Below are 21956 nucleotides of genomic sequence, written 5' to 3' on the forward strand. Positions count from 1 at the left end.
ACTGCAAAGGCCAGGTGAGGATGGCCTTGAGAAGAAATTCAGAGGAGGCATGTGGGTCTGGTCTGCAGGAGAAGTTTATTGAGGGCAAAGCAGAGGGCAGAGGCAGGAGCAGCAAGGCACAGGAAGGGAGGCGGTGTGAGGGGCAAGCAGGGCGAGCATGAGGCCAGGGGCTTGTGTTGCAGGAGCTGTTGCAGGCTGCGTGTGGTGTCAGGGTTGGTGTGCAGGGCCCTCAGCAGGGGTAGGAGCCTCTTGCGGCGCCACAGCCATAGCCCAGGCCAGCCAAGCCGTAGCCGTAGCCGTTGCCGAAGGCGCCGGAGGAGATGGGCACTCCCTGGGCGTTGAGCTCGGTGCCCAGGGCAGCCCCTGAGGAGGATCCGACGGCGGTGCTCTGGGGGAAGGAGGTGAGGATGGGTCCTGGCAGGGTGACCAGCACGGGGGAAGGCTGGATGAAGACGCGGGAGTCCTGGCACTGCCTGACGCAGGGCTCGTTGCAGCTGTTGGCCAGCGGGGTGGGTCCGCAGGGGCGGCAGCGGTCGTAGCAGGCCATGGGTGTGGGGTGGAGGGTTCCTGGAAGAGAGAGAGGGTGTGGAGGGAGCGCAGGGGCTCGGGGGTGTGAGAGAGATGGCCAGTGGGGCAGGAGAAGGAGGGTGAGGGGCTGGAGGCTGACCTGGTGGAGGGAGCAGAGCGCAGGAGAAGGCGTCAGGAGGCGTCTGTGAGGGAGAGAGGCGCTGGGCCGGCTTTATGCTGGCAGGGCTGTCAGCAGAGGTGAGCCCAGCCCAGCAGAGGTGGGGTGTCAGCAGTGAGGTCACGGCGTGGCACTGGGGTGCTGTGGTTTGTGGGTGCCTTGTGGCCGGGGGTCTCATTTCCTGGCAGCCCTGCAACGGCTCCTCTGGCCCTGTTGTTTGTGGGCAAAGAAGGAGCTGGGTGTGAGCTGGCGCCTGGAGGCCGTCTTGGGCACAGCGGTTCCTCAATGGTGGAGCCTTCTGTTCTGAGAGGAGTAAGCAGTGAGGTCAGCAGCTCTGCCACCCTGGAGTTGCAGAGGACACACTTGGCCTTGTTTAGTAACCTGCTTGACAAAGGATCTTGGGAGGCCGTCCTGAAGGGCACAGGAGTCCAGGATGAGCAGGCATGAGCAGACATTCTTCAAGCAGGACCTCTGGGTGGCTCAGCAGCAGGTCATCGAGTCCCAGAATCAGAGAATTGTTTGGATTGGAAAGGACCTCTAAGAGCATCAAGTGCAACCATTGAGCTAGCCCCACCACGGGCATTAAAGCAGATCCCAAAGTGCCATGTGCACAGGCTTCTTGACCACTTCCTGGAGAATGAGAAGGCATTGGGATAGGGCAGGCTGGCTGCACAGAGAGCTTGGGCTGGAACTCCTCAAGGGAAGAGTTCTTGACCTGTGGATGCCAAAGCAGGGAACCCAGGAGTACTCCAAGGGCTTTATGAGCTCCTGAAGGGAGAAAATGAGAGAGGGCAAAGCCAAGTAGGATTGCTCCTGCTTCTGCACAGCATTGAGCTCGGTGCCCAGGGCAGCCCCTGAGGAGGATCCGACGGCGGTGCTCTGGGGGAAGGAGGTGAGGATGGGTCCTGGCAGGGTGACCAGCACGGGGGAAGGCTGGATGAAGACGCGGGAGTCCTGGCACTGCCTGACGCAGGGCTCGTTGCAGCTGTTGGCCAGTGGGGAGGGTCCGCCGGGGCGGCAGCGGTCGTAGCAGGCCATGGGTGTGGGGTGGATGGGCTGCTTACATTATAGCTGTACGTCCTGATTGTCAGGTACATTACTTTCCTTTTGTTTCCAGTGTAGTTAACCCAAGAGGACTTCAGAGTTTGTAGTTTTGGCTAATGGATGGTAGATATTTTTCTGAATTTGGTTACCTTAAATACATTCACTCCTCTATGAATATCTTTTCTGGAGCCCTGTGTGACTTTTGTCATAGAGGAGAAAAGTTACTAGACACATGCAGTCACTTTTTATGGTCCTTTGCCACATTGGGCGTTCCTGCTCAGATAAAAATATATAATGCTGCAGCATACATTTGTGCTGCATTTAAATAAGTTTTTAACTCTTGGGGAATTGTTCACACCACAGGTATTCCTCATTCCCCCCTGGTCAGTCACCTTCTGAGTGTTCTCAGCAAATGCTGAAGCAGGGGAATGGGGAATGCAAGTCCGGAAGCAAGATTGCAGAAAGCTCTGTATGCTTTTTATTTTTTTAATTGTTCTTTATTAGATTATAACCCTCCTATTGTTAGACATGTTAGTACTAATTCATCTCTGTAAGTATATGAGAAAGCACTGGTGCTCATCTGGTGCTGATCTGATGGAATACAGCATCCAGTTCTGGAGCCCCTATTACAAGAGGGATGTGGAGGTGCTGGAAGGTGTCCAGAGAAGGGCCAGGAGGATGAACAGAGGGCTGGAGCACCTCTCCTGTGAGGACAGAGTGAAGGAGTTGGGGCTGTTCAGTCTGGAGAAGAGAAGGCTCCGAGGCGACCTCATTGTGGCCTTCCAGTATCTGAAGGGGGCCTACAGGAAGGCTGGGGAAGGGCTTCTCAGGATCTCAGGGAGTGATAGGACTAGGGGGAATGGAATGAAGCTGGAGGTGGGGAGATTCAGGCTGGAGGTGAGGAGGAAGTTCTTCCCCATGAGAGTGGTGAAGGCCTGGAATGGGTTGTCCAGGGAGGTGGTTGGGGCCCTGTCCCTGGAGGTGTTTAAGCCCAGGCTGGATGAGGCTGTGGCCAGGCTGATCTAGTGTGGGGTGTCCCTGCCCATGGCAGGGGGGTTGGAACTAAATGATCCTTGTGGTCCCTTCCAACCCTGACTGATACTATGACTATGATACATCTGTGATCCTGAAACAAGTAAGATTTTAGGCCCATACCCTTTAGTAGCATGGGGCAGAGGCTATGCTTATGTTTCCACAGAAAGAGGCTCTTGGTGGATTCCAGCCAAGAACATTTGACCTTTTTGAGCGCCTTTGTCATCTCCAGATGAGGAAGCTGAAAAGGAGTAATGGACACAGCGAGACAGCGAGCTGCAGATTTCTGATCAATCCTCTGGAAATGTTGAAAATGTTTGTCTGTTTTGTTTGTTTCATGACACTTGGAGTAGGGCTTAGAATCCTTGTATCCCCCTCCCTGACCAAAAACTAATGCATGGGTTACACTTGCTAATGTAACTGGCCGAGACACCTTGTGCCTGGCTACAGCTTCTCCTGAGAACCCTTTATCTACTTGTCTAGTAGGACCACCTCTGGGTAAGTGGCCAGGCCCCTCAGCTCTTTCTCAAATAATTATGTGTGGTGGTTTAGGCTGGGTGCTGGCCTGGATGCCACTGCACAGACCACACCTGGGAGGTCCCAAGGGGTGGGCCCAGCCCAGGGGGTGGTCACAGGAAACCAGGTATTCTGTTTCCCATAATGCCCTGCTCCCCTATAAAACATCAGCACGGGATCTTCACTTCCTCTTTCGTCCCCTGCTTCTGCCCAGGTAAAATGGCTGAGCTGCCTCCCTTGGGCCTGCCCAGGCCCCAGGCTGGGTTGGGGGGGAGAAAGAGCCCTGGGGGGGTTTTGGGTGTACCCCCAGTTGGGGATGGGACGTTCTTGGGTATGTTTTGGAATCTCTCTCTCTTTGTCACGGTGCTTGTGGTTCTCTGTAAACCTTTCATTGTTGGGTTTTTTTTTGGTTTTTTTTTCATTGAAACTCTCCACCAGTTTTTGCAATCAGTTTGTCTGAGTCGTTATTTCTGCCCATGGTGGGGAGGGGGTCTGCCCCAACCCATTACATTATGCATCCTAGAAATTTAACAGACAGGTGGGATTTATGGACCCCCCCACCTCCCAGGCGCTAATTTAGAGCTGCAGGAGCTTCAACTTTTAGGATCTGTGAAAATAGACTTCTGTTTCTATTTTAATTGCAGGGCTAAAGATCAATCCAGGGCCTGGGATGTTTCTCCTAATAATTATTTTTTTTTTTTTAATGCTAGTTTGTGGTGTAACTCTACAACACCTAATGTTTCCAAGTCAAGCAATATTCATTAACAACTACCAGGAGGCATGTTTTTTATCTGTGGAGACAGAGCCTGGGCTGCAGTTCCCTGCCATATAAAAGGGAGCCCATGTAGCCTTGGGTGGCTTTCGGTATTAACCCCTAATACATCTTCTATTCTGCAACACCGATTGTCATCAACAGCGCTGTCCTCATAGGGTGAAGCAGAGCCCTGTCTTGGTCCGGAGAGGGAAAGAGACTCAGTTCTTTTGAATATTCCCATGTTGTGAAATGAGAGGCACAAACGAGGCCAAAATATCAACAGCTAGACTATTTATTACATAAATAAAGCGGAAATAAGAAGGGGAGAGGGAGAAAATAGAGAGGGAGAGAGAGAATAGGGAGAGAAGAGGAAAGGAAATATATTACCACACCTCTCACCCCCCACAAGACAGTTTGAGTCTGTGGAGGAAAGGTGCTGCAGGAGATGTTGGATCTGTAGAGAAAGGGTGCTGAGGCTTTGGCTGTAGAAGAGAGGTGGTCCTCTGGGCAGCCTCTTCAGCTCCATGAGTTGCAGCAGGCGGAACTTAGGACACGGGGAGAGAGTTCAGTCTGCTTCTTCCAGGCTCCACGGCCTCTTTTCTCCGGAGCAGCATTGTCCCAGGCTTTTCCTTCTCAGCGGCATGCTCCTTCTCCTGTGTTTTCCTTCATCTCTGTTTTTCTCCTGCGTTTTTTCTTCTGTCAAGCCAGTAGTTGCTCAAGTCTTTTATACAGTTTTTAGTCCTTAGGTATGTATCCAAGTATTGTCCCTCAGGAATTCAGGGGCCAGGAAATCATCCTTAGGTAAATATCCAGGTATCGTTCCCCAGGAAATCTTTCTGTGTATTGCTGTGTGTTTGGGCGGGGGTCTGAATGGAGGGGGGAGGCCTCTGCCTCCTCCTTCTCCATCTGCCTGCCCTCATACTCCTTACATATCAGGAAGCAGGTGGTGAATCCATTGTCTCACTATCCTCCCTTCCTGGGGTATCTGATGGCTGGAAAATGATCTTGTCCTGAAGGCCTGATGGCTGGGTCCTTGGGCCATTGTTGTAGGCCAGCTGCAGTCCAGTGTTATCATGATGCAATCACAAAATGATTTGCATCCAGGATTGGTAGACAGGATTCCTACATGATCTTTGCACCTTCCTTCCAGTGGCTCTGCCCAACACATATTGTCTGGGCAAGCAGCAAGAGATTTTATCTTTGTTGAGTCACACCAGGAGAGCCAACTTTTAGTCTCTCACAAGCACCCATGCACTTACCCCTGATGGGATGGTAACATCGATTTTTGGTCTTTTAGCCAGCGTTTTACAACTTCTGCTTTGGTACTGTGGGTTGCTGTTGCAAAGGCCTTATCAACCTTAGATAAAATTGGTTGTTGGCTTCCAAACCAGAATAATGCAACTCCTAGGTCTTTCATTAGATGGCGACAGTGTTTGTCACACCACGCCACAGAATAGTGCAGCGATTGATTGTTTGCTTTTAGCGCCAGGAGATGGTTGGGAGGATTTTGATGGTATGTGTTGTAAGAGTCTTCCTGACCACTCTAAGTCTATCCATCATAGTATCCAGATCCTTGACGAAGGAGTTTCAACATATTGTGAAGATAAAAGTTGGGATTGGTTAGATGTATTGCTTGGTAGCTGGGAGCTTTCTGGCTGCCTTCATAGCCTTCTCAAAACAGTCATTTATGCTTTTGTTGCTTTACTCTTTTTGTTAATTTTAGAATAATAGAATAAACCAGGTTGAAAGAGACCTTCAAGATCATCGTGTCCAACCTATCATCCAACACCACCCAACCAAGTAAACCATGCAACCAAGCACCCCATCAAGTCTCCTCCTGAACACTTCCAATGATGGTGACTCCACCACCTCCCTGGGCAGCCCATTCCAATGGGCAATCACTCTCCCTGTATAGAACTTCTTCCTAACCTCCAGCCTAAACCTCCCCTGGTGCAGTTTGAGACTGTGTCCTCTTTTTCTGGTGCTGGTTGCCTGCCTGGGAGAAGAAACCAACCTCTGCCTGTCTACAGCCTCCCTTCAGGGAGTTGTAGAGAGCAATGAGGTCTCCCCTGAGCCTCCTCTTCTCCAGCCTAAGCAACTCCAGCTCCCTCAGCCTCTCCTCACAGGGCTGTGTTCCAAGCCCCTCCCCAGCTTTGTTGCCCTTCTCTGGACACCTTCCAGCAAGTCAACCTCCTTCCTAAACTGAGGGACCCAGAACTGGACACAGTACTCGAGGTGTGGCCTAACCAGTGCAGTGTACAGGGTCAGAATGACCTCCCTGCTCCCGCTGGCCACACTGTTCCTGATGCAGGCCAGGATGCCATTGGCCTGTTACCTTGTATATTGCAATGCTTACAATGCTTGCTTGCTTGTTCTCTTAAGAAGGTTCTTGTCATGCAACAGAAAGGGGGAAATGAAGAACTGAATTTAGGGAGTAGAACCTCAAGCAATGCTCAGCTGATAGAAGGAAATGTTTTAGCTCTTGTCAGCCACAAACCCTGGGAACAAACTGCAGCTGTGTAGAGAGGAAAAAGCTGATTACCAACAGCCACTGTGACTGAGGGAAGTTACACAAGGACCTGAAAATAGGAGCTGGTAAACACTGCAACAGAGTCTTTTGTCTTCTGTCTGAAGCTAGATAGGAGATGTGTGTGTGTTTGTCTTTTGTCTAACACCTGTCTGAGCCTTGCCAAAGGATGTGTGTTCCCTGGCATTTTCTCAGCAGCCAATCATGAGTCTGTAACTGTTGCACGGACATATCTAATAACCAATCACAAGTTGCTTTGATTAGGTTAGCATACATAAAGAAAAGACTTTGTACAATAAATTAGACACTTTGCTTGTATCAAGCTTTGTTCCATCTCTCAATCACAGTAAGGGACTCCTGCTTTAGTAGCAGATGACAAGGCTGCAGAACAGCTAGGTTCACTTTCAAAGGATTCTGGAATCAACAAGTAAGGAAGGAATTCCCTTGGTAAGGTTTCTCTGTGGACAGGTCTTCGATTGGCTTCCATGTTTCTGCAGATCTGAGTCCACTATAGCCCAGCATCTGCTTTGCAGGTGTTGTTGAGCTAAGCCCTGCTGTTTGTCCTTGGGGTGCCCATCTGCTGTGGCAATCTTTGAGCCCTGCCCTGTGCTCATGTTGGCCACGTGTGAAAGCAAAGGGAACAGAGCCCTTGCCCTGCCCACTGCAGCCACCCAGCCAGGTCAGCTGTGGCTACATGACCACTGGCACGTGCCTGGCAGGATGCTGGCACCGCTCCCCAGGGTGGAAGGAGGCTCTGGAAGAGTGCTCAGCAGCATGGAGCACATCCCAGAAGGTGACTCAATGGCTGCAAGGCTGCAGCCTAGCTCAGTTCCATTCCCCAGCAGCAGCACAGCCCTTGCTCAGCTCATTGCCCAGGCTCTGGCAGGGCTTGCAGGAATGTGCCCAGCCCTGCATCTCCTTGGAGCAAGGGGACAGAGGCGGATGGCAAGGAGGAGGCCTTTAGTACAAAGTTGACTTTAATGGACACATTTTACACAGAGAGGTGGCTGCTGTGTGCACAGCTTCTAGATTCTCTTCATGACCCTCTTGTAGGTAATGTCGCCCATGGTGGCTACCTGAATGAGAAATGGAGGGGATTAGCTTTTCATGATACTTGGCTCCAGACAGGGTCTGACATGCAAACCAAAGCAGCACTGCTCCCCACCCTATCTCCTGTGAACTCAATCAGTGAAGCTTTGGATTTCTTCATGAGTACCTCAAAGCAAGCAGGAAGGAGCAGTCTGCTGATGTCTTCTTTACAAGTGCCAGGCCCAGACACACAGCTACAGCTCTGGGTGGCTGCGAATGTGCCCTCCTTACCTGAGGATCTGATCAGTAAAGCCTGCTGGGCTTTGGAAGTGCATTCTGGGGACCTGACTATAATGAAAAACTGCTTTCAGAGCCTGGCTGAGTGACCAGCCTTGGCTGAGAGCCTGTCTGAAGGCATGGCCTCATCTCCCACACCTCCCAAAGATCCACAGCACCTCTGCAGGCTTTCTAAGGCCAGTCTCCTGGATGCAGCTGCCTGCACCATTCCCCCATGCTCTTCCCTTCTACACTTACACTGGTCATGATGTTTCCATTGAGCTCGTTGACATACTTCATCCCTTTAATGTTTCCCACCAGTTTGTTGTCCCCTTCCAGATTAAAAACAGCCTGGTGGGAGAGGACAGAGGCATTGCTGTTACTGCTGGAGAGCATCTCACCCCCCAGATTGTGTCCTTCCTTCCTCTTCTGTACTGAGTTGTTGCCACTCCCCCTGCAAGATGTCTGGAACATTTTGGAGGAGAAGAAGGAAGGCTCTTCCCCTGGCACTGCTGCTCCCTCTGTGCAGCCCTCCTGCTCTCTGGGGCAGCTCCTCATGCAGCACCCAGACCAAGAGCAGCTGCATGCCTGCTGCAAGAGGACTGCAGGGCCCCCACAGTTGGCCCAGGGCATGCTGGCTCCTCCTCACCACCCAACTGCTGCACACTGCTACAGCAGCCTCCAGGTCTGTTCCTCTGTCCGTCCATCTCTCAGACTTGTTCGTCTGCCCTGCAGCTGCTGATTTACAGTGGACAAAACTCTTCCCACAGCTTCTGCTCAGGGACATGAGTGATGCTGGAAATGGTGACAGAGCTGCTGGGGCTCACTGGAGCATTTCTTTGTTCATCCTTCTTGCTCACAAAGGTTCCTGCAGTGGCAGCTTCTCCTGAGGCAGGGCTGTAGGCAGTTTGCTGCTGCTGGTGCTGCTGTCCTGGCATTTTCTGAACCATTGGAAGCTGTGTCCAGGAACAGGAGCTGACCCAGTCTCAAGAATGATAAATCCTCACCAGATCATCTCCCCCAGTGGAAAGAGCAGCGGTGGAAAAGGCTGGCAGAGAGGCTGCCAGCTGCTGGGACTTGTGACTGTTGGGCTGTGACTGAGTGGCTGCCTGTCCTGCACTGCCTCTGAGTTAGCAAAACCTGGGTGGGATATGTTTCATACTGCAACAGGACGGAGAGTCAACCATTTCCCACCTCAAATCTTTCAGGTCTTTTGCTGTCAGGAAAGTTGACCAAATCATCTCCATCACCCATCCCTACATGGGCTCCGAAGCCTCTGGCCTTGTGCCATCTGGGTATGGAGAAGTGCTGGTTGGGGAACTTGAGAGTCTTGGGCTCTCAGGAAGGTGACTCCAGAATGGACTCTCCTTTCCAGAAAGTATTCCTAAGAGAGCTGAGGGCCTGCAGGCAGCAGGGCAGTGGCTGCCATGCCTGTAGACTTGGTCTCAGCAGTTAGTCTCTTCCCATCACATCAAGTCCTGCATGCAGACTGTGAGAGACAGAGCCAGGCTGGGGAACTGCCCAGGGCCCTTCCCTCTGTCAGCTCTAATACCTCTGCTCTGGTCAGTCCCTGTTCCCAAGTGCAGAGGAGATGGCTGGAAATGCAACTTAATGTCCTTGAGCTCCCCCAACCCTGGCAGAGGAGGAGCTGGTGACTCACCTTGATTTTGTCTCCTGTCATCAGCTCGTAGTCAAACTCCTCCCCAATGGTGAATTCATTTTTCATCACCTTGGAGCCCATGGTTGTAGTAGTCTTAAACTTCTTCCCATTCTGCACAATCTCTGCAGTGAACTTGCTGTCCTTGACCTTTTGGATCACATCATCAGGAATTCCTGCCCAGGAACAAGAGCTGTTGGGTGGAGCCATTGGTGATGCAGAGCAGCTATGCCCCTGGCTAAGCACCAGAGAGAAACTAACCCCCCACTTGTCCTTCCTTCCATGGGGGGCCAGCAGAGAAAATGCAACAACCTGAGGCAGAAAGAGGGAACCAGGAGGTGTTTTGTGAGATTTAGGGTCCCTCAGAAGCAGGTCACCAAAATCTTCTCCCAAAGGCTGAAGCTGACCTGGCAGGGGGAGCCCCTCTGGCTGAGAGCTGTTCAGGGGCAGCACAAAGCCTCCTGAATCCCCAGAGGAGCAGCTGCCTGGCAGGGACACTGCTGGCAATGCATTGGAGCGACCCTGAGCACTTTGCTGCTGGCTGGGGGAATTCAGGGCCTGGCAGCAGCACTGAGCAGCACCATGCTGAGCTGAGGGAGCTCCTGCTCACCCTTAAACCTCGCAGCCTGACAGAGCAGATCCACAGCTGCCCCAAGCCACCAAGGTGCTGCTGGCTTGTGTGGTGGCTTGAAAATGCCTCCCCAATATTAAATTTGCCATCCCAGCCCAGCTGGAAGCAAATGCAAGCTGTATTTACAAGCAAAACTACCATCTGCAATGGAATGCAACAAACCTGCACAAAAGATACAGGATGAGAATATCTACAGGGATCTACAATGTGTGAGAGCACAAGAACCCCCTGGCCAAAACCCAGGGCAGCTGACAGCTTCTCCACTCCCTGTTTCCCCTTACCCCCCTGGACACAAAGGCACAGGAGAAAAGAGCAGAGAGTGATTTTGTTAGACTTAGCCAAAAGAATGCAGCCAAGGTCAGCAGAAGCCAGCAGAAGCACAAAGTTAGTGTGTGCCAGAGGGAGGAAACCAAGAGAGAGAGAGGAAGTTGAGCAAACTGCTTCTTCTGGTAGATCTCTCTCTCTCCAATGGATTGTTGAGAACTAGCATCAGTTTCCTTTGCACACCCAAGAGAGATTGATTTCCATTCTACCACTTGAAAGGTACAGCCTACAGCTACCACAGCTTGTGACGTGCATGTCAGCTGCCTTCTCACTGCTGTCCCTGCTTGACACTGCTGTCACTGCTGTCACTGCTGTCCCTGCTTGACACTGCTGTCACTGCTGTCACTGCTTGACACTGCTTCTCACTGCCTCACTGCTGTCCCTGCTTGACACTGCTGTCACTGCTGTCACTGCTTGACACTGCTTCTCACTGCCTCACTGCTGTCCCTGCTGTCCCTGCTTGACACTGCTTCTCACTGCTGCCACTGCTGTCCCTGCTGTCACTGCTTGTCCCTGCTGTCACAGCTGACACTACTGTCACTGCTGTCACTGCTTGTCACTGCTGTCACTGCTTGTCCCTGCTGTCAGTTTTCAGCTGCAGAGCCTGCTGGGACCAGTTTTCTGCAGGCCACAAAATCTCACCCAGCCTCTCCTGAACTCCAGCCACCATGCAGAGAGGCTCTTTCATCTGCTTTGAGATCACATCTCCATGCACATGCAGTTGATATCCCCCAAGGATTGTAAGAGAGCAGGGGCAGAGAAACTGGGAGAGCTTTTCAGCCTGGAGCAGCAGCACAGCTCAGCTTCCAGGGAGCACTGGGGACTGTGGAGGCAAAGCAGCACAGGGCAGATGCAGGCAGAGGGCAGATGCAGGCAGAGGGCAGATCAGGCAGAGGGCAGATGCATGCACAGGGCAGATGCATGCACAGGGCAGATGCAGGCACTTACCAAAGGCTTTCAAGAAAGGCTCAAAATTCTCATGGGACTGGAGCTCATACTTGCCAGTGAAGCTCATGGTGCAGGGCTCGCTGTGCTCCCTGTGCCAAGAGAAGGTGCTGTGCTGGGCAGCAGAGCCTTGCTTTATAATGCCCCATGGCTGGGCAGAGGTAAAGTGATGTAATTATTTTATGGGTCTGTTAAAACATTAACATCAAATTGGTCAGGGTCCAGAGATAAATGGCTCTGCATTGTGCAGGCCTTGATGTGCAGCAGGAGAGGTAGTGGCAATGAAGATCTCAACAGCCCATTTTATGGAGGGAGCAATATGGCATCCATGAAGAGCTGACAGCAACAAAAGTGTGCAGACGGATTAATTATCAGAGGAGAGAGCCAAATGCCCTAAGCAGCTCCCAGGCTGAAGCACTGCTGCAGGTTATTAATAAAAGAGGAGGCTGGAATGAATAAAAATATCACAGAATCACAGAAACATTCAGGTTAGAAGAGACCCTCAGGATCACCAAGTCCAACCCAGAACCCTACTCTACAAGGGTCACCCTAAACCATAGCCCCAAGCACCACATCCGAACCACACAGGCAGGCTTGGGGACTCCACCACCTCCCTGGGCAGCACATTCCAGTCCCTGACCACTCTTGCCATGAAAAATATCTCCTGCTGTGCAGTGTAAACCTGCCCAGTCAAAGCTTGAGGCCATTGCTTCTTGTTGTGTCACTAATGACCTGTGAGCAGAGACCAGCACCAACCTCTCCACAACCTCCTTGCAGGGAGCTGCAGAGAGCAGTGAGGTCTCCCTCAGCCTCCTCTGTTTCACACTAACCATCCCCAGCTCCTTCAGTCTCTCCTCATCAGATTTATTCTCCAGGCCCTTCCCAGCTTCCTTGCCCTCCTCTGCCCTGGCTCCAGCACCTCCACAGCTCTCTTGTACTGAGGTGCCCAGAACTGAAGCCAACACTCCAGGTGTGGCCTCCCCAGAGCTGAGTCCTAGGGCACAATTCCCTCCCTGCTCCTGCTCGACACAGCATTGCTGATCCCAGCCAGGAGGCCTTTGGCCACAATTAGGTCTCCTGGGAGCCTTCTCTTCTCCAGCCTGCACAACCCCAACTCCCTCAGTCTGTCCTCACAGCAGAGCAGCTCCAGCCCTCTTCTCCTCCTCGTGGCCCTCCTCTGGACACCTTCCAGCACCTCCAGATCCTTCCTGGCACAGAGGCTCCAGAACTGGCCCCAGAGCTCCAGCTGTGGTCTCAGCAGAGTGGAGCAGAGGGGCAGAATCCCCTCCCTGGCCCTGCTGGTCACACTTCTCTTGCTGCAGCCCAGGCTCTGCTTGGCTCTCTGGGCTGCAAGTGCTCCCTGCTAGCTCCTGCTGAGCTTCTCCTCCCCCAGCACCCCCAAGGCTTTTTCTGCAGGGCCGCTCTCCAGCCAGTCCCTGCCCAGCCTGGATCAGTGCCTGGGATTGCCCTGACCCAGCTGCATGACCTTGCCCTTAGCCTTGTTAAACCTCAAGAGGTTGTCATGGGCCCAGCTCTGCAGCCTGTCCTGGTTCCTCTGCACTGATCTCTTCCCTCCAGGGTGTCAGCCACACCACACAGCTTGGTGCTGAGGGAGCCTCAGTGCCACTGTCCGTGGCACCAACAGAGATGTTAAACAAGCCTGGTCCCAGTGCTGATCCCTGAGGGACTCCATTTGTCTCTGGCCTCCACCTTGACATGGACCCATGGACAGCCATTCTCTGGGTGCAGACATTAAGGGAGTTCTCCATCCACCCAGGGGCCCATTCATGGAACCCACACTTCACCAGCTTGGAGCCCAGGGTGTGGTGTGGGACAGTGTGGAAGGCTCTGCTCAGGTCCAGGTCAAGGATGTCAGTTGCTCATCCCTCATCTACTGACATTGTTTAATAACTCTGGAATCAAGGTGGCTAATGACAAACAAGCAAAGGCAGGAAAGCTCAGCCTATTGCATCCTTAGCTTAGAAACTTGTGCAGAACTTATTCACCTGTCATGGGGAAGAGCCCAGGTGAGTAATCCTGGGTCCATGCAGATGCCTTCTTTGTCCCCTTTTTGCACCCTTTTCACCCAAAACCCTGTAGGGGTGAGGGGGAAAGAGGGGAATTTGGGACTTGACCCCTCAAGAACACCTCTGGGAGAGGAGAAGTGGTGACAGCTTATGGTGTCCCTTGGAGCTGCTGCTGCTGTGCCACTGGCAGCCTGGGCTGCATCCAAAGCAGTGTGGCCAGAGATGGAGAGAGGGATCCTGCCCCTCTGCTCTGCTCTGGGGAGACCTCACCTGCAGGGCTGTGTCCAGCTGGAGCCCCCAGCACAAGAAGGGCATGAACCTACTGGAGAGTTTCCAGAGAAGGCCAGAGGGCTGGAGAACCTCACATATGAAAAAAGGCTGAAGGAATTGGAGCTGTTCAGCCTGGAGAAGAGAAGGCTCCAGGGAGACTTCAGAGCTGCAGTTCAATATCTGCAGGGGAGCTGCAGGCAGGCTGGGGAGGGACTGTTCAGAAGGGGCTGTGGGGATAGGCCCAGGGGCAGTGGTTTGAACCTGGAGCAGGGCAGAGTTAGGTTGGAGCTGAGGAGGAAGTTCTGCAGAGGGAGGCTGGGGAGACACTGGCACAGGCTGCCCAGGGCTGGGGTTGAGGCTCTGTCCCTGGAGCCATTGAAGTTCAGCCTGGCTGTGTCCCTGCTGCCTGCGGAGTGTTGGGTAAGATGCCCTGTGAGGGTCCCTTCCTGGGATAGCCTTGTGTCTGAAAACCATCCATCAACAAAAGCATTCAGACCTCTGAGGGATCCACGCAGCACCAGGCAGGTCCCTGATGAGTGATGACCATGCCCAGGGTATGCAAGGCCATTTGTTACCCTGCAGAGACTACATCCCAGTGGGAAGGTCTGAGAAAAACCACCTGAACAACTTGTGTGTCCCCTGCCTCTCATGCAGAGGTGTGAACCTTCACAGGGAAAAGAGGCAGACTCCAGGTAAGAGCTGCAACGTTTTGGCTGTAGGACGACGGAGATTGGGAACCAATACGGCTGACCAATGTGATCGAGTATTGTTCCTTTATTGTTCCAGTGTTGCAGGCCGATGGTGCAGGCCTGAGGTGCAGGCCTATGGAGCAGGCCTGTAGTGCAAGTATAGCACTATAAAGTGTAGAAGAAACAGGAGACAGGAAAGGCAGAAGTGCGTAGCAAGGCAACTGCTACAACTTATATAAGCTCGGAGTGCTCTGTTGGCATAGCTCCATTGGTTCCCTCTGAGTGACCACACATTGCACTATTACAGATTATTGGTCCAACTACTAATGACACAACGAGGTTGTTGATGCAGGTGCATGTCCTGTTGTCCCAAGATAACTGTCCATGTGTATAGCTACCAGTGTCTTGTTTTAGTTACATGCTGCAGGCACAGCACTGTTTTGCTACACTGCTAGCTGATTCTGCATTTATGGCCTACCATGTCAGGCTCTAGGCCTGCACTGCCAGATTGCTCACACTGCTCGTCGCTGGCATTGCCACATTTGGCCAGCAACCAAACTGTTTCACCCCTGTCTTTCTCAGGGGCAGAGCCACACCCTGGTGAGGTTCAGGGATCCACAGCACAAAAGGCCTGGAGAAGTTTGCAGGGAGTGTCTGCAGCTGCACAGGCAAACATGCATCCAGAATCATCTGTCTGAGCCTCATGGCAAGATACAAGGCAGAAACATGCAACTGTAGAGGAATATCTTCAGCATGAAGGGGCCAGGCTCTGCTTGGTGGTGCCCAGGGACAGGACAAGGACCAACAGGGACAAGCTGGAAGCCAGGAGGTTCCACCTCAACAGGAGGGAAACTTCTCTGGTGTGAAGGTGCTGGAGGCCTGGAGCAGGCTGCCCAGAGAGATGTGGAGTCTCCTGCTCTGGAGACTTTCCAGCCCCACCTGGATGTGCTCCTGGGTGACCTGCCCTGGGTGACCCTGTTCTGGGAGGGGGATGGGCTGGATGAGCTCTGGAGGTCCCTTCCAACCCCTAAGGTTCAGTGCTTCTGTGATTCTGTAACAAAAGCACACCAAGCTTCCCCTCTGTTACTGGAATGTGACTCTTTCCCTCTTGCTGGGGAATCTGCTATGAATTGTCAGTATCTCAGCTGCCATGAGGCAGGACTCCCACGTGGGACTGTGGCTCCTCTCACCTACAAATGCATCACACACAGATTTCCTTTCCCTCCTCTGCTGATCTGCAGGGCAAGCAGCTCCCAGCAGGTTTGTCCTTTCCCTCAGACTGGGGGTGATCTCAGTTCATGACAAGGTGTTTCACAACAAGCCCAAGGGCATCTGTGTTGTGGTTTGGGTCTGGTAAACCAAAGTGCAGGTCCCACTCATCACGGCAGAGCAATCAGGGAGCTCCAGCACAGGACTGTGCAGCTCTGGCAACCTCAGCACCAGGCTGGAGAGGCAGTGACCTGCAGGGGGTTGTGCAACCTGCTGCTACTACACCAGAGTTCATGTTTGTGCTGGTTTGAGCCTTAACTGGAGATTAAAAGCTCTAATGATAACAGATTGATACCTCCCTCCTCCCTTTCCCTAGTAAGGAAAGATAAAAATTTAAAAAAAGGGAAAAGACAAAGGGGTAGGGAACAGGAGAAAAGGGGAGGAGGTCAAGTTATGAAAAGAAGTAGTCTGGAATCAGTTTGGAAGTAGGAAAAGTAAATGTTTTAACCACATCTACATAGCAATAACAGGGAGGGGACACAAAGCTAAGGGATAAACAGGAAAACATCCAAAGCCAAGGCTGGACGACCTTGTGTTCCCTGGATGTAATTGGATTCAGTCCTTCAGAAAGTGTGGATGCAGCTATGGAGAACAGGCCCTGACCATGTGGCCAGGGCAGGAAGCAGCTGCTGAGCTGCCTCGACTCAATGAGGCAAGAAAGGGAAATGGCAGCAGTGTCCCCCTTTAGATAGGCTTGCTGGATGGGAAGGGGGAGTGGAACAGACCATCTTTGACCTGTGGGACCCCTCTTCCTGGGAGGGGTAAGACCAAGTCTTTCTCTGCCCACCTGGATCAAGTTTCTTTTGTCCACCCAGGGGGCTGGGTTCTTTCAGCCCCCAAACAGGATGGGTGTAACCCAGCACAATGTTCAGCACCAGGGCCCAAATGTGGCTCCAAATCTGCACAGGATATGGGCTCCATGAGCACCCACCAGGAGCTCAGCTAGGAAAAGGCTTTGGAGGCTGAGCAGTTGGAGCAGGTTTGCTTTCTCAGCTTCTCCAGGAGACTGGGGGAAAGTGAGCTGGTCTCTGTGTGCTCTGCTGTGTGCAAAATGGGCATCCCTATGCTCAGGGAGGTGCTTTGACCACAGCAAACACAGCAGGAGTGCCAAGCAGTGGCATGGTGGCAGTTCTGCACCTTTGGCCTTGCTGTTGCTCCTTATTGTGGCAGTTTTAGGCTATGTCTTTAAAATTTAGCTGCAGATTTCAACCAGAAAAGTAGAAAAACAGAAATAAATCACTCTTGGGCGTAAAAAGGAAAACAAAAGATTATTCTAAACAATTTCATTGGACAAAATGTGGGATAGGGGCAGCTGCACCATAACAATCTTTCACATTTCACTTCCATCCCCATTCCTGTTCTTTTCTCTGACTTGGCTGTTCTGCTTTGCTGGGGAGACAACAATGCTTCTGGCTGGCCTTGAAGATAAGAACTAACATTCCTTCCTCTCAGCTCCTCTTTTTCCTCTGGTACAGGGTAGGGGAAGGTTTGGGGCGGGGGGGGGGGGGGGGGGCAGTGAAGCACCTTCCCTGCTCTCTCCTTATGGGCCCAGGGGGGTTTCCATGTCATTTGCTAATTGTAAATATCTGCATAACATCGTAACTCCTGGATATTTTGTACCTATTCACTGCATTCCATTGTAGACTGTAGCTCTTGCTTGTAACCCATGGTGAGTTAATGCTGAGGGGGAATTTCAACCCATCACACTCATGGAGCATCTCTCTGAGCATGAATCTGGTCAATACAGGCTGGGAGAGTTGAGGCTGTTCAGCCTGGGGAAGAGAAGGCTCCAGGGAGACCTTAGAGCGGCAGTTCAATATCTGAAGGAGACATCCAGAAAGACCAGGGAGGGGCTGTTCAGAAGGGGCTGTGGGGATAGGACAAGGGACAATGGTTTGAACCTGGAGCAGGGCAGAGTTAGTCTGGACACCAGGAGGAAGTTCTGCACCATGAGTGTGGTATAGAATAAAATAGAATTAACCAGATTGGAAAAGACCTCAAAGATCAAGTCCAACCTGTCACCCAACATCATCTGATCGACTAAACCATGGCATCAAGTGCCTCATCCAGTCTCTTCCTAAACACCTCCAGGGATGGTGACTCCACCACATCCCTGGGCAGCACATTCCCATGGCCAATCTCTCTTGCTGGGAAGAATTTCTTCCTAACATCCCGTCTAATCCTCCCCTGGCACAGCTTGAGACTGTGTCCTCTTGTTCTGGTGCTGCTTGCCTGGGAGAAGAGCCCAACCCCCACCTGGCTACAACCTCCCTTCAGGGAGTTGGAGAGAGTAAGAAGGTCTCCCGTGAGCCTCCTCTTCTCCAGGCTAAGCAACCCCAGCTCCCTCAGCCTCTCCTCACAGGGCTGTGCTCCAGACCCCTCCCCAGCTTTGTTGTCCTTCTCTGGACACCTTCCAGCAGCTCAACATCTTTCCTAACCTGAGGGGCCCAGAACTGGACACAGGACTCAAGGTGTGGCCTAACCAGTGCTGAACACAGGGCACAATGACTTCCCTGCTCCTGCTGGCCACACTATTCCTGATGCAGGCCAGGATGCCATTGGCCTTCTTGGCCCCCTGGACACACTTCTGGCTCCTGTTCAGCTGCTGTCACCCAGTACCCGCAGGTCCTTCTCTGCCTGGCTGCTCTCAGCCACTCTGACCCCAGTCTGTAGCACTGCCTGGGGCTGTTGTGGCCAGTGTGTAGAACCTGGCACTTGGCTGTGTTCAATCTCCTGCCCTTGGACTCTGCCCATCTGTCCAGCCTGGCAAGGTCCCTCTGCAGAGCTCTCCTACCCTCTAACAGATCAACTCCTGCCCCCAGCTTTGTGTCATCTGCAAATTTACTGATGATGGATTCAATCCCCTCTTCCAGATCATCCATAAAGATTTTGAACAGGCTGGGGCCCAGCACTGATCCCTGGGGCACACCACTGGTGCCTGGCTGCCAGCTGGCTGTGGCACCATTCACCACCACTCTCTGGGCTCAGCCTCCAGCCAGTTCCTAACCCAGCTCAGAGAGCTGCTGTCCAAGCCAGGGGCTGACAGCTTGGCCAGGAGTTTGCTGTGGGGGATGGTGTCAAAGGCCTTGCTGAAGTCCAGGCAGACCACATCCACAGCCTGCCCCACATCCACCAGGTAGTCACCTGGGCACAGAAGGAAATCAGGTTGAGAGGCAGAAACACATCCAGGTAGGGTTGGAAGCTCTCTAGAGCAGGAGACTCCACAACCTCTCTGGGCAGCCTGCTCCAGGCTCCAGCAACCTCACACCAGAGAAGTTTCTCCTCATGTTGAGGTGGAACCTCCTGGCTTCCAGCTTGTCCCTGGTGGTCCTTGTCCTGTCCCTGGGCACCACCAGCCAGAGCCTGGCCCCTTCCTCCTGACCCCCAGCCCTCAGCTATTGACAGACATTGATCAGATCCCTCTCAGCCTTCTCCTCTCCACACCAATCAGCCCCAGGGCTCTCAGTCTCTCTTCACAGCAGAGCTCTTCCACTCCCTTCAGCATCCTCACAGCCTCCCCTGCACTCTCTCCAGCAGCTCTCTGTCTCTCTTGAGCTGGGGAGCCCCAAACTGGACACAGCATTGCAGCTGTGGTCTCAGCAGGGCAGAGCAGAGGGGCAGCAGAACCTCCCCAGCCCTGCTGGCCACACTTTGCTTGCTGCCCCCCAGGATGCCTTTGGCTCTCTTGGCCCCAAGGGCTCCTTGCTGTCCCATGCAGAGCTTGCTGCCCACCAGCACCCCAAGGTCTTTCTCCCTGGAGCTGCTCCCCAGCAGCTCCCCCCTGCTCTGCCCTGGTGCCTGCTGTGGCTCCTGCCCAGCTGCAGGACTCTGCCCTTGTCCTTACTGAACCTCAGGAGGTTCCTCTCTGCCCAGCTCTCAGCCTGCCCAGGTCTCCCTGGATGGCAGCACAGCCTGAGGGGGTCTCAGCCACCCCTCCCAGCCTGGTGTCCTCAGCACACTGCCCGAGGGTCCACTCTGTGCCCCCATCCAGGTCATGGATGTAGGTATTGAACAAGCCTGGGCCCAGCACTGACCCCTGGGGACCACCACTGGCCACAGGCCTCCAGCTGGGCTCTGCACCACTGATCACAACCCTCTGGGCTGTGCTGCTGAGCCAGTTTCCAGCCCAGCTCACAGCCCAGTCACCCAACCCACCCTGCCTGCATTATGGATGTTGCAGAGCCAGTGCCCAGAGCCCTGCTGAAGCCAAGGAGATGATACTCACTGCTCCCCCTCAGCTGCCCTGTGCTGAAGGCATCAGATGAGCCAAGCAGCATTTCCCCTCAGTGAATCCATGTTGCCTACTCCAGCTAACCTGCTTTTCTTCCATGTGGTTAGAGATGGCCTCCAGAATTAGCTGCTCCATCACCTTTCCAGGGCTGGAGGTGAGGCTGGCAGGGCTGCAGTTGCCCAGGTCTTCCTTTTTACCCTTTTTAAAGGCTGGATTGGCCCTCTGCCAGTCCTCAGGTAGCTCTCCTGCTCTCCACGATCATTCAACAAGGATGGAGTGTGACTCAGCAACACCATCAGCAGCTCCCTCAGCACTCATGGGTGCAAGGATGCTTGCAGGAGCACCGTGTTTTCTCCTGACACTGCAGACCTCCCAAGCCCACAGTCCTCCTGGCACCCCCATGCCAGCCTGAAATGAGATACAGACACTGAGCTACAGAGACCTGAGCCTAAGAGAGCACTGGGAGGAGCCCACCAGATTTTATCCCACAGACTTTAAATGGGCAGCAAAACCACTTTGAAAGAACCAGAAATTGGGTGGGAACTGTCCCTGCGCAGGATGGGTCCTAAGGTCTGGGTGAGTCCCCGTGGCTGCAGGGAGAGGAGGCAGTGGTGACCAGCGCAGCTCTGGGTGCTCAGCACTGGGTGCTCAGCTAGGCCAGCTCAGCTCTGGGTGCTCAGCACTGGGTGCTCAGCTCCGCGTGCTCAGCTCTGGGTGCTCAGCTCTGGGTGCTCAGCACTGGGTGCTCAGCTCCGCGTGCTCAGCTCTGGGTGCTCAGCTAGGCCAGCTCAGCTCTGGGTGCTCAGCTCCGCGTGCTCAGCTCTGGGTGCTCAGCTCTGGGTGCTCAGCTCTGGGTGCTCAGCTCTGGGTGCTCAGCTCCGCGTGCTCAGCTCTGGGTGCTCAGCTCTGGGTGCTCAGCTAGGCCAGCTCAGCTCTGGGTGCTCAGCACTGGGTGCTCAGCTAGGCCAGCTCAGCTCTGGGTGCTCAGCTCTGGGTGCTCAGCTCTGGGTGCTCAGCTAGGCCAGCTCAGCTCTGGGTGCTCAGCTCTGGGTGCTCAGCACTGGGTGCTCAGCTAGGCCAGCTCAGCTCTGGGTGCTCAGCACTGGGTGCTCAGCTAGGCCAGCTCAGCTCTGGGTGCTCAGCTCTGGGTGCTCAGCACTGGGTGCTCAGCTAGGCCAGCTCAGCTCTGGGTGCTCAGCTCTGGGTGCTCAGCTAGGCCAGCTCAGCTCTGGGTGCTCAGCTCTGGGTGCTCAGCTCTGGGTGCTCAGCTAGGCCAGCTCAGCTCTGGGTGCTCAGTTCTGGGTGCTCAGCACTCGGTGCTCAGCTAGGCCAGCTCAGCTCTGGGTGCTCAGCTCTGGGTGCTCAGCTAGGCCAGCTCAGCTCTGGGTGCTCAGCTCTGGGTGCTCAGCTAGGCCAGCTCAGCTCTGGGTGCTCAGCTCTGGGTGCTCAGCTAGGCCAGCTCAGCTCTGGGTGCTCAGCTCCGGGTGCTCAGCTCTGGGTGCTCAGCTAGGCCAGCTCAGCTCTGGGTGCTCAGCACTGGGTGCTCAGCTAGGTCAGCTCAGCTCTGGGTGCTCAGTTCTGGGTGCTCAGCTCCGCGTGCTCAGCTCTGGGTGCTCAGCTCTGGGTGCTCAGCACTGGGTGCTCAGCTAGGCCAGCTCAGCTCTGGGTGCTCAGCACTGGGTGCTCAGCTAGGCCAGCTCAGCTCTGGGTGCTCAGCTCTGGGTGCTCAGCTCTGGGTGCTCAGCACTGGGTGCTCAGCTAGGCCAGCTCAGCTCTGGGTGACCTCATTGTGGCCTTCCAGGATCTGAAGGGGGCCTACAGGAAGGCTGGGGAGGGACTGCTCAGGATCTCAGGCAGTGATAGGACTAGGGGGAATGGAATGAAGCTGGAGGTGGGGAGATTCAGGCTGGAGGGGAGGAGGAAGTTCTTCCCCATGAGAGTGGTGAAGCACTGGAATGGGTTGTGCAGGGAGGTGGTTGGGGCCCTGTCCCTGGAGGTGTTTAAGCCCAGGCTGGCTGAGGCTGTGGCCAGGCTGATCTAGTGTGGGGTG

The 21956-nt window shown here is 53.8% G+C and overlaps 2 protein-coding genes across 2 annotated transcripts; both read right to left on the reverse strand.

The window, feature by feature from the left end:
• Nucleotides 1-156: 156 nt before the first annotated feature.
• On the reverse strand, nt 157-568 carry LOC137456300 (feather beta keratin-like). The gene has a single exon (XM_068167623.1). It carries the CDS (start codon nt 545-547, stop codon nt 230-232), a length of 318 nt encoding a protein of 105 aa, XP_068023724.1. The 5' UTR covers nt 548-568; the 3' UTR covers nt 157-229.
• A 6949-nt stretch (nt 569-7517) lies between these two features.
• On the reverse strand, nt 7518-11537 carry LOC137456312 (fatty acid-binding protein, liver-like). The gene is made up of 4 exons (XM_068167636.1): nt 11424-11537; nt 9524-9696; nt 8122-8214; nt 7518-7634 (listed from the first exon to the last, which is right to left on the reverse strand). Exons 1-4 carry the CDS (start codon nt 11488-11490, stop codon nt 7584-7586), a joined length of 384 nt encoding a protein of 127 aa, XP_068023737.1. The 5' UTR covers nt 11491-11537; the 3' UTR covers nt 7518-7583.
• Between the last annotated feature and the right edge of the window lie 10419 nt (nt 11538-21956).

This window comes from Melanerpes formicivorus, unplaced genomic scaffold (assembly GCF_026170545.1).
Source record: "Melanerpes formicivorus ecotype bairdi unplaced genomic scaffold, bMelFor1.0.p_v2 SCAF_121, whole genome shotgun sequence".
NCBI lineage: Eukaryota > Metazoa > Chordata > Aves > Piciformes > Picidae > Melanerpes > Melanerpes formicivorus.

Excerpts from the sequence above, each read along its gene's own strand:
- LOC137456300 (XM_068167623.1), bottom strand. The coding sequence starts at position 547 with ATGGCCTGCTACGACCGCTGCCGCCCCTGCGGACCCACCCCGCTGGCC.
- LOC137456312 (XM_068167636.1), bottom strand. The coding sequence starts at position 11,490 with ATGAGCTTCACTGGCAAGTATGAGCTCCAGTCCCATGAGAATTTTGAG. Across the intron at positions 9,697-11,423 it reads GCCTTTCTTGAAAGCCTTTG|GAATTCCTGATGATGTGATC; the intron begins GTAAGTGCCTGC and ends GTTCCTGGGCAG. Across the intron at positions 8,215-9,523 it reads TGACAGGAGACAAAATCAAG|GCTGTTTTTAATCTGGAAGG; the intron begins GTGAGTCACCAG and ends CTCTCCCACCAG.